General features: G+C 31.7%; 1 protein-coding gene across 4 annotated transcripts; it reads right to left on the reverse strand.

The window, feature by feature from the left end:
• Positions 1–439: 439 nt before the first annotated feature.
• On the reverse strand, positions 440–7,562 carry LOC113849944 (phosphatidylinositol glycan anchor biosynthesis class U protein). Of its 4 annotated transcripts, none has more exons than XM_027480210.1 (14): positions 7,300–7,562; positions 7,166–7,213; positions 6,996–7,056; positions 6,861–6,893; positions 6,411–6,535; positions 5,522–5,656; positions 4,448–4,524; positions 4,092–4,342; positions 2,836–2,892; positions 2,561–2,729; positions 2,105–2,162; positions 1,944–2,029; positions 1,801–1,857; positions 440–1,091 (listed from the first exon to the last, which is right to left on the reverse strand). In XM_027480210.1, exons 1-14 carry the CDS (start codon positions 7,439–7,441, stop codon positions 996–998), a joined length of 1,395 nt encoding a protein of 464 aa, XP_027336011.1. In that variant the 5' UTR covers positions 7,442–7,562; the 3' UTR covers positions 440–995. The 4 variants fall into 4 exon arrangements, 3 of the variants coding, with proteins under 3 accessions (XP_027336011.1, XP_027336010.1, XP_027336012.1); XM_027480209.1 differs by having other exon boundaries at positions 666–1,091; positions 5,522–5,725; positions 7,300–7,547; XR_003502157.1 differs by having other exon boundaries at positions 1,008–1,091; positions 1,944–2,021; positions 5,522–5,725; positions 7,300–7,547.
• Positions 7,563–9,838: the final 2,276 nt, after the last annotated feature.

The following is a 9,838-nucleotide window of genomic DNA, read 5'->3' on the forward strand; positions in this document are numbered from 1 at the left end:
GTAAGAATGTCCATAGACAGGTACAAAGAATGCATGAAATGCATCGTGCAAGCCGAGTCGTGAAGACTGGGAGTTGAAGAGTAGGGACCCACAGCCTATGGAACGTCCGAATCAAACATTCCTCTGCACTGTATCCATTTATTTTAAAGTTAGATAAAATTCATTTTAAACTGTTAAATATAATTAAATTAGTTAAAACTAATTTTAACAACAAATTTAATTAAAACGTAACAAAAACTAATTTTTTAACTGCAAACCCTAAACCCAACAAGTACGAAGATAGATTCAATCGAAGAGAAGGGGGTCAGCATCTAGTTTATAACCCAACACCCATTACCTGATTAATTTTACACTGCACTATCCAGAACCATGACTGAGCATGCGGCCATTGATAAACGGAATAGATAAATATAAAGATAAAAAATATACACACAATAAGATATAAGATTGGGTATAGGTGTTCAAAGTTAGATATACAATAATAGAACTCGTTAATACCGCAACAAAGACTCGTCAATAACGGAAGATATGCTCGAGTTTTTGGTGTAAAAGTTTATTCCGATAAGCTGGTGGTGTGGATTACAAGACACGCGCTCCAGATTCTCCGAACGGCAATTGCATAATAGTAACATAAAATTTAAAACGAATAAAATAACCAAGCTCTGCATTCAAATAGTAATTGAAGAATGAAACCATCGGAACTTAAATGCTAGATCAAGAACAAAAGAATTCTAAGAACAACCGTAAATTATCATATGATTGTTTATCCTTGTAACAGATTCTATCCAGTTACAAGCATTCAGCATCATGATTGCATAGCCTTGCGTCCAAACACACTAACCGCGGGGAAAAATGCTCATCCAAAGAAATGAGAGGTTGACAAAAGGAATTGAACGACAGCATAAAAATGGATCTTGGAACCAAGATCAAGGTCCACATGCAGCTTTGGGATGCCGTAGAAACTTAACGGACACATGAAAGCACACTGTCAAGTCCTAAGATTTGATGTTTTGACGCTTTGCAGTAGATAGTTTTGTGACCTTTCTGTCATGATTGAGCATGGCACTAACACTCTCAACCACCAAAATGATCTGCCCATATGAGAAGCAAGAAGCATTCATAAGTGTACAAGATGACAAAGTTATGAATCACTTAATTTTGATAACTTGTCAACGTCAAATCAATTGATTCAATTTTAAAGATAGAAGACATTTATCAATCGGAATGCACTGATGCAGTACTCCGCCAGAGTGAGAGATGAATTGCGATGCTTAATTTCTTATTCGTTGAAAACAAGGAACTTGTGTATAAAACAAAACATGGTTCATGAGGTGCCGGTGGTGTAGCTAAGTTGGTTATGTGCTAGGGCATCTAGGAAAGAGTAAAGGGTTTGATTCCTTGACAATAATTTACAATCCTCTTCCCTTCCTATCTCCCCACCCCTTCCCCTTCGCTTGATGGTGTCCCAGAGGCTAGGAGCTAAGTTTGTGATCTTGCATCAGTCTTTGGCTCACGATAACAAATATACAAGAAAAGGCATATAACTTCAACCAGGTTCATATTTGCTAAATATTATCTTACAATGAATGTGAAGAAAAAGTTTAAATGCCACTCTGATCATTTTACCAAATGGATGAATAAATAAATGCTACTCTGATCATGAAAAAATAAGTGATTGTGCGTGGTTGATGTATTTTGACAAGGACCTCCAATTATAATTTATTGGCTAAAATGACTTGTGAAGAAAAAACATATTAACATGACGAGAGAAACGAATATCAACGAGTAGAGATAAAGCACCTGCAAGCATGCATAAGCAATTGCAGTTGCAAAGTAAAAATTTGCATTCCCAGTACCCTGCCAATATTACTACAAAGGTGAGGAGCTGAGGATCACAAGATAATAATCTATTTGAAAATGTAGATCAACACAGAAATCCATACCCTCCAAATCCATAAATTGTGCATCACAGGGCTAAGTAGTGAAACCCCGACATAACCAGAAAGCAGGAAGAATGAAAACTGCATATCTGAAAGTCAAGGAAGTTGATTATTCAAGAAGAGATCATGCTTAATACAAAAGATCTGTAAGAAAGAGAAGTAACCTTTGAGTTCATAAGCAAATAAACCGAGTAAACCCAAATACAGTGCTGAATCACCAACCTAGTTAAAATGGAAACAAAACGGTACAGGGATCAATCATTGCAATATGATCAAAATTCACACAATAAACAAATCATTGAAGGACTTTTTAATGTCTGACTACTGACAAGTTATAGATAGATAATAGAGTAGACTAGACAATTTCAGCAATTTTCAATCTTCTTAAAATTTGCAGTTCCATATTTCCATCAAAAGTGTTAGGCTTTTAATTTCTATTTTGGACAATGTAATCTTACAATAACATGGGTTGAACTTGAACATTTAAATGGATAATGACATCTCGTTCCAAATCATAAAAATACATTCAGTAACACCCAGTGAGACCATTATGCTTATATTCTAAGAGCTAATTTGAATCTAGGCAAAAAAAGAAACTGATGGAACAATAAACAACTTACTGAAGGATAAGACTTCAACATAGAAGATATCACAACATATACAAAAGCTAGAAAGCATGGCCGGTGATTAAGCCGCAAGGCTAATGGTGCTATCATCAATAGAATATTCCCATGGAATACTATCAGAAAGAAATTTCTGAAAAAATCAAAAACTTCAGCAAAGAAATACCTGTATGCAAATGTCATCAGAACTAAATAAGTGCCAAAGTTGATGGGAGGAATAAAACATTCAAGTCTACACTAAAAGTGGTAGTTTTCCTTCCTATAGAACATACCACAAAACACCAATATTTGGAGACAGGTCTTGTATTGTAAGAATGAAGCCATAGGTTCTGCATAAACAACCTGGAAGTTAGTTACAATTAGTTGAAAAAGTAGCCATTTCAATTAAGTAAGAAATTTGTGAAATTTGACACTTAACAGATCTTGATACTGATGTTAACAAAAGAGAATAAAAGAAAAAGAACAATGTAAATTTCATAATCACAATCACCATTTATTAACAGAGCATATATAATACAGTAAAATCTACCTCTGGCACATAGTAAAAGCATTAATTCTCATCACACAAAATTCATCCAGAATCAACAGTTTACTTCTTAAACACTGATGTTGAAATAACATGAATAATACTTTTTGGATAATAGAAGAAAGACCTGCGCATAGCATACACAATATATGCGATGCAAGTAACTAAACTGGGAAATGAATGATTAGACTTCCCAAACTGCATGATATCTTTTACTTCAGTTAACAGTAGCTTCCAGCATTATATGAACAAATAGCAGTAATGTGGACCTAAAATTTCAAAATCTAAACTTTGTTTGGTTGAGAGGAAAGAAAATGAAGGGAGAGAAAAAAAATTGATTGAAGAGAAAATGGAAAGAGAGAAAATTTTGGGGTTGTTTGGTTTCAAAAAAGTTTTATATTTTCACTTTTAATAACAAAACTGTCATCTCATTTTCACTGTTTCTTGCTTTCAAAGATTTGTATAAGAAACACCAAAAAAAACTTTTTTTTTCGTCTGTTTTTGGTGTTTCTTGTACAAATCTTTGAAATCAAGAAACATAATGAAAATAAGTGATAATTTTGTAATTAAAAATGAAAACAAAAAAAATTATAAACCAAACAGCCCCTTGAATTTTGGTTTCTAAAAAAAAACTTTTCTATCCATTTCCTTTTCAACCAAACAAAAGAAAATACATCGGCAGCAGATGTTTTTATAAAACTGCTAGATGACTCTGTAATGAATAGAAGTTACAATAAGCCAGCACTTCAGTAATTGCTTTTGAGATATTTTAATTATGTCTAACCATTTTCACATGATATTCCGTAGACTCTTAATTGCTTTCCTGTAGGCAACAGTCTTTACTTGCTAGTTGCTACTAAGCACAAAATTCTTGCAGCCACCATAATAACAAGATTTTAAGATGACCAGAAAGAATTCTCCGGACACAATATATACAAACAAATATGCAGATAAATTTTGCCACTAGAAAATTGTTAGAAATGAATAGTATTTAAACAAAACCTTCTGAACAACTCCTGTAGACCACCTTGCTGTTGGAGATAAATGCCACAGAGGACTAAAACGTAGGATGACCACAGCAAAGTCCAGAACAAAAAAAGCAAAACTGGCCTCCATGAGAATACATTCAGCATCCTTAGGTGATTTTTCACTTCCTTCTCTGAACAGCTACTATCACTTGAGGAGGAACTGCTCCTTTGCAAGAATAATTTCCTAGGGGGGGCATCAGGACCATATCCTAATAACAATATCACCTGAAAATAGATAATATATTTATTAACAGATAGATAAAATGTAAATTAAAGACTACAAATATTTGCAGAATATGTTGAATATAATGGGTTCAGGCAACAACATACTGGGATAATAAGGATTACAGGGTACAGAGACAAGTGTGTAGCCATAACCCACCCAAAAGCTGCCAGCGGAGCTAGTCCTGTCGTACATCAGTACAGTTTCAACATTAGACAAAATATTAAAGGAAGATCATATGGCACTTAATATAAGGTGATAATGATATATTTAGTTGATGTTGCTTTAATCTTTTATGATTCCCCATTACGCAATTTCTTGACAAGTTCTTACTAGCATTTCCCAGAAACTGATTAGCTTGCTGAATATAGCAATAGGAAATATTGCCACTCAAGTCAATTACAAACAAAATAATGCCTGTGTATGTGAGGGAAAACATGAAAAAAAGTTAGAGATGAATATCAAACTTCAAATTTGACATTGAATGCAAGGCTCAAGCATGTAAACCAGTGCAATTCTTCTGAAACACAGTCAGTTACTTACTGGCAAAAGGGATATTGGACATCAAATTTGATAGAAAATAGTCAAAATACACAAGAAACCATGATAGAAAATAATAACAGAAAATAAAAGTTTTGTTCGTTAATGTTGCCTTGGGTGTTCAGTCTTAGAACATTTTTCATGTACAAGAGTTCAGGCCCCTTTAGTAGTCATGTTTTATTGATTTTATCTCTTAACCAAAACGTTAAAAAAAAAAAATCATATTTCTTTCTATTCAATGCAACCTAAGACCAAGAAACATTTCCAGGTAAGCAGAAAGGAATAGAAATAAAAATCATTGGAAAAATTGTTTATCAAAGTCTGTTTTTACAAAAGCAATCATTCAGCTAAAAAGTGAGAATCATATTGCCATTTCTCATCAAAATTCAAACTTCTCTAAGAAGCCAAAAACTAGCTGTTCTTTTCAGCACCACCACCACTGAGCAGTTTCATTTTTTTCCAACATTACTGACCAAAAAAATTCAACCACCACCAAGCCTTATCCCACTAGGTGAGTGAGTAAATCTTAACCAAAAAAAAGCCAACAAAAAAACCAATGAAATATGATAGGAGAGAGACAGCGGGATCAATGAAATATCTAAAAGTTCATAAATTAAAATCATAGAAAGTTAGCTGCTTACGTGCACATGCTCCATAAAGTGATAACACAACCATCATGTTCTCAATTGAAGATGTGGATAGACCCACACATGCAACTATCGTGAAAGGGTTCCACAAGTATACCAGGGCAGCAAAATCTCCTGAAGGAAGGAGCTCTGGAAACAATGAAGATGCTATCAAAAGGGATGAAAAAGAATTTTCAGAGTTACAAAAAGATCTACAGCCTGATGGGGACTTTTAACATTAAATTATATGATCATAACTTACCCTGCAGACAATAATTGCAAATATCATGTTTTCATTTCAGCAATTCAATAAATATGTTTTCTTTTTCTGGAAAAAAGAGTGCAAGGTATAGAAATATCATGTTTTCTATCACCCAAAAACCACACTGACACAAATCTTTACCATCCATTTGTTTACAGAAACCACACAAACATGTAATTATAACCACAAGTTTCAACTCTGTCAATAAAATTACAGATTATTCCTTTCATTTAATAAATATATTCAGAATCTGATGTATAAACCCTAAATAATGATAAATGAGACATTTCGTTCCCTCTCCCTGCTTTCCACTTTTAATACACTCTCCAAAAGAAAGTAAGAAAAGCAAAGCCAAGCGTCAAAACTGGCACTCCATCTTCCATATCAAGTTGTTAATAGTATCTGGTAATCTAACTGCAAGTACCATGCTATGATCATCATTATTGCACAATAAGACGTGTATGAAATTAAAAACCTCTCTTTTTTTCTGGTAAAATATATCTTTATTTGCAAAGGGTCTTCAACGTCACATGCCTAGTCTATTATCACTTTAAAATAACAAATAAAATGGGAGAAGCACACCCAAGTGTAAAACCTCTGAAATTTGAACAAAAGGACAAGCTTGTAGCACATGCTAACAACCTGAATTCTCTGATAAGTTATGAAGGCCAAGGATTTGTAAACTTGAACTGTATGCCACCTGGAGCTTTTCACCAGCAGCACAAATTAGCATTGCACTGACCACATCTGCAATCACAAAAACCAAGCTATATCCAGGAATGAGTTGATAATTACTGCTTAACTAAGTACACAATATGCATCAGGATTAAGGCAAGGATGAAGAATGGTGTCATTTGGATTCTAAAAACAATGGCAGGCAGGATGACCATTTACATATAAAGAACATTTAGTACTGGGTAGCACAAATTAGTATCACAAAAGGAGCAGTTGCGAAGTCATGATATTCTCATCAACAAAGAAAAATATAATCATTGAGCAACGAAGACCGCAGCAATTATCATTCATAAGCTTAGGAAATAAAAACGTTGATGGATTCATACTAATTGCAAGTAAAAAGGCAAATAATGTTACCTGCATAAAAGATGATCGGGTTGTCCTTCAATTCTGCATCACCGACGAGGTTTTCAATGTCATTAAAACATTTACTGTGTGGCTCTATAAAAACTAAGCAACAAGAAAAAATCTGATAAAATTGATAACACCTACCGTGCAACTGTGAGCGGGCCAAGAATTGTCAACAACAAAGGAGAACCGTGGTACATTGATCCTGGTTACACGAACAAGCGCTTGAGATTTTCTAACGTGATACAAAATAATAATGCAAAAGAGCTTGGCTAATAAACGAATCAGAAGAAAGAAAAAGTGAAGTGACAAACCAGCATAGGGTGACATTGATGACTGCTTCAACCAGTAACCCTCGGCCACTGCGAGAAGAAGAAAAACTTGAATATGAGCGAAGAGAAAAATATAGGACTTCAAAAATATATATAGTTGAGGAAGAAGTGCATACGGCGACGGAGACTGGTGAGAGGGGTGGAAACTTCGGGGCGAGAAGAGAGGTTGAGGTTTTTGGGAAAGTAGAGAAGAATGACCCTCAAAATGACGGAACCAATCACCCAAGTCCAGAACCATTGCACCTTCTTCTTCTTCATCGTCGTCTTCGTATTCCTTCACGTTTTGCCACTTCAGATCGGAACTTCCCTGTCGTCGATTGTGCCTCTGGGTTTTTCCGGAAGAGAAGACGACTACTATCCCCAAAACGACTTCTAATCTGTCGTTCCTCTTTCTTTTTTCTCTTTTAATTAATTCAAAAATATAAAATTGCATCTTTCAAGCCTGTCACTTTATTAAGAGAAATGTTATAACGTAATTTTTAACATATTTTTAATTATTAATAAAATTTTATGTAAATTTTCTTTTTTGTAATTTTTATTTTAATTAAGAATTAAAAATGTGTTAAAAAAATATATATTAAAAAATATATTACTAATATTTTTCGTAATCATAAAATAAAGTGCGTATGTAGTTACATTTTTATCTTATAATTTATTTTGTTTTAATGAGTTAAATATCACTGTATTTATTAAAATAGTCTTAACTAGTTTACACGTGTTGCATTAGTATTAACTATGTGTTTGAATTAGTCCTACATAATTAGTTAATGATAATTTAACAACAAATAATTTACTTGTGATGTAAAAATTTATTATAATTTTATTAATCTCAATTTTTTAAATTATGTTTAAACAGTTAAAAATTATAATTTTTTTAAAAAATTTATTATATTGAAGATATAGAGTATAATAAATAATTTTTAATAATTTCTACTGTTTTTAAAAGCTCTAAATCATATATAAAGGATAAAATTAATTAAAAATAATAATTACTTTGATTATTTTACTAAAAATATAAATTGATTTAGAAGAAAGTTTTATTATTGGATGTATTTGATAAAAATTAATTAAGACAGCTTATTTTTTTAAATTATTTTTCTAGAAATTGTAAAATAATTTAAGTTATTTATACATATTGTTAGTTTTGTATTTAAATAATTCATTTAAAAAAAAGAGATAAATAGATAAAAAAAAAAAGTCAGTAATCTGGAATCAAAGTATTCAACATTTAGCTTATAACAAAGAGAAAAATTATTATAAAAAAATTTATTGTTTTAATAAAATTGTCAATTATATAAATTTTTAAAAGAGCCGTACTTAAGCATGCTAAAATTAATTTAAATATGTTGAAAAAATTGTATGTTTCTAAAATTTCAAAACTTAAAAGCTGAAAATTTATTTATGGATACAGATGTCTGCAGTTCTTGCGGAAATTACAGGCTATAGTTTTAGATTCGCTTAAGCGAATTTTGGTAAAAAGTGATTTTGGCTTAAGTTAAAATAAATTTGCTTAAGCTCGTTTAACGTAAAACAATTTGCTACACTACAACATCTTATTCTTCTTGCGTATTTTTGCTTAATTCTTTTCGTTATTTTTGTTTCATCTTTTTTTCTCTCATTCTAATTCAGCCACCCTTTTTCTCCCTCTCTCTTACTCTGTCCCTTTCTTTCTTCTGATCCCCCATCTCTTCTTCCTTCGGCCCACACAATCTCCTTCATCCTCTTTCCTCATCTAGCTCTCCTCCCTTTCACCCCCCACTCATCCCCTCCCCTTCTCTCTTCATCTAACCCTTTTTCCCTTCTGTTAGTCTTCTCCCGCTCTCCCTCTCCCTTGTACTCTTGCTCTCTCTGAGTCTTCCTTTCTTTTTTCTTCTTCTTGTTTTTTTTGCTATTCTTTCTAAATTTAAGTGAGATTGGCTTAAGCAAATTTGTTTTAGTTTAAGGCAAAATCACTTTTTATCAAATTTCGCTTAAACGAATTCAAAACTACAGGCGATTCAAATCCGAGGTGTATTTGAGAGACAAATAGAGTGTGTTTTCTTTTTCTCAACTAGCAAACTACCCCTGTTTTTTCAGAATAATGTTAGTGATATATTTTTTTAACGCTATTGATTATTTATTAAAATCGATTGTATAAAAAAATAACATTAATTTAAGAGTAATAAAAATTTATATATTTAAAAAAATAGTTTGATAAACCTATTTTTTTAGACTAATGTTAGTGATATATTTTTTTAACACTATTGATTATTTATTAAAATTGATTGTATAAAAAAATAACATTGATTTAAGAGTAATAAAAAAATTATATAATTTTTAATAAATTTTAGTTGAAATTTATAAATATGTTTAAAAAGTTTATTATTACTGGGACTCACTCTTTGACTATGTTTAAAAACAAGACATTTTTTTTAATATAAATTTAACTTGCACTAATTTTTACAAATTTTTCCTTTTTTTAATCTAATGAGTTTTCTATTTTGCTTGTAAAAAAAATAAATACTAATAATAATTGATAAAATATTTGTGATTAATTCCTTTATCATTAAAGTCATTTTCTAATAATCAAAATTAAAAAGAATATATCAAACTAAAAATGTATACTGATCATAATTAGTAAAATATTTATGATCAATTCCTTTATTATTAAAGTTA

This window comes from Abrus precatorius, unplaced genomic scaffold (assembly GCF_003935025.1).
Source record: "Abrus precatorius isolate BTA unplaced genomic scaffold, Abrus_2018 Scaffold9, whole genome shotgun sequence".
In the NCBI taxonomy this organism is placed as follows: Eukaryota; Viridiplantae; Streptophyta; class Magnoliopsida; order Fabales; family Fabaceae; genus Abrus; species Abrus precatorius.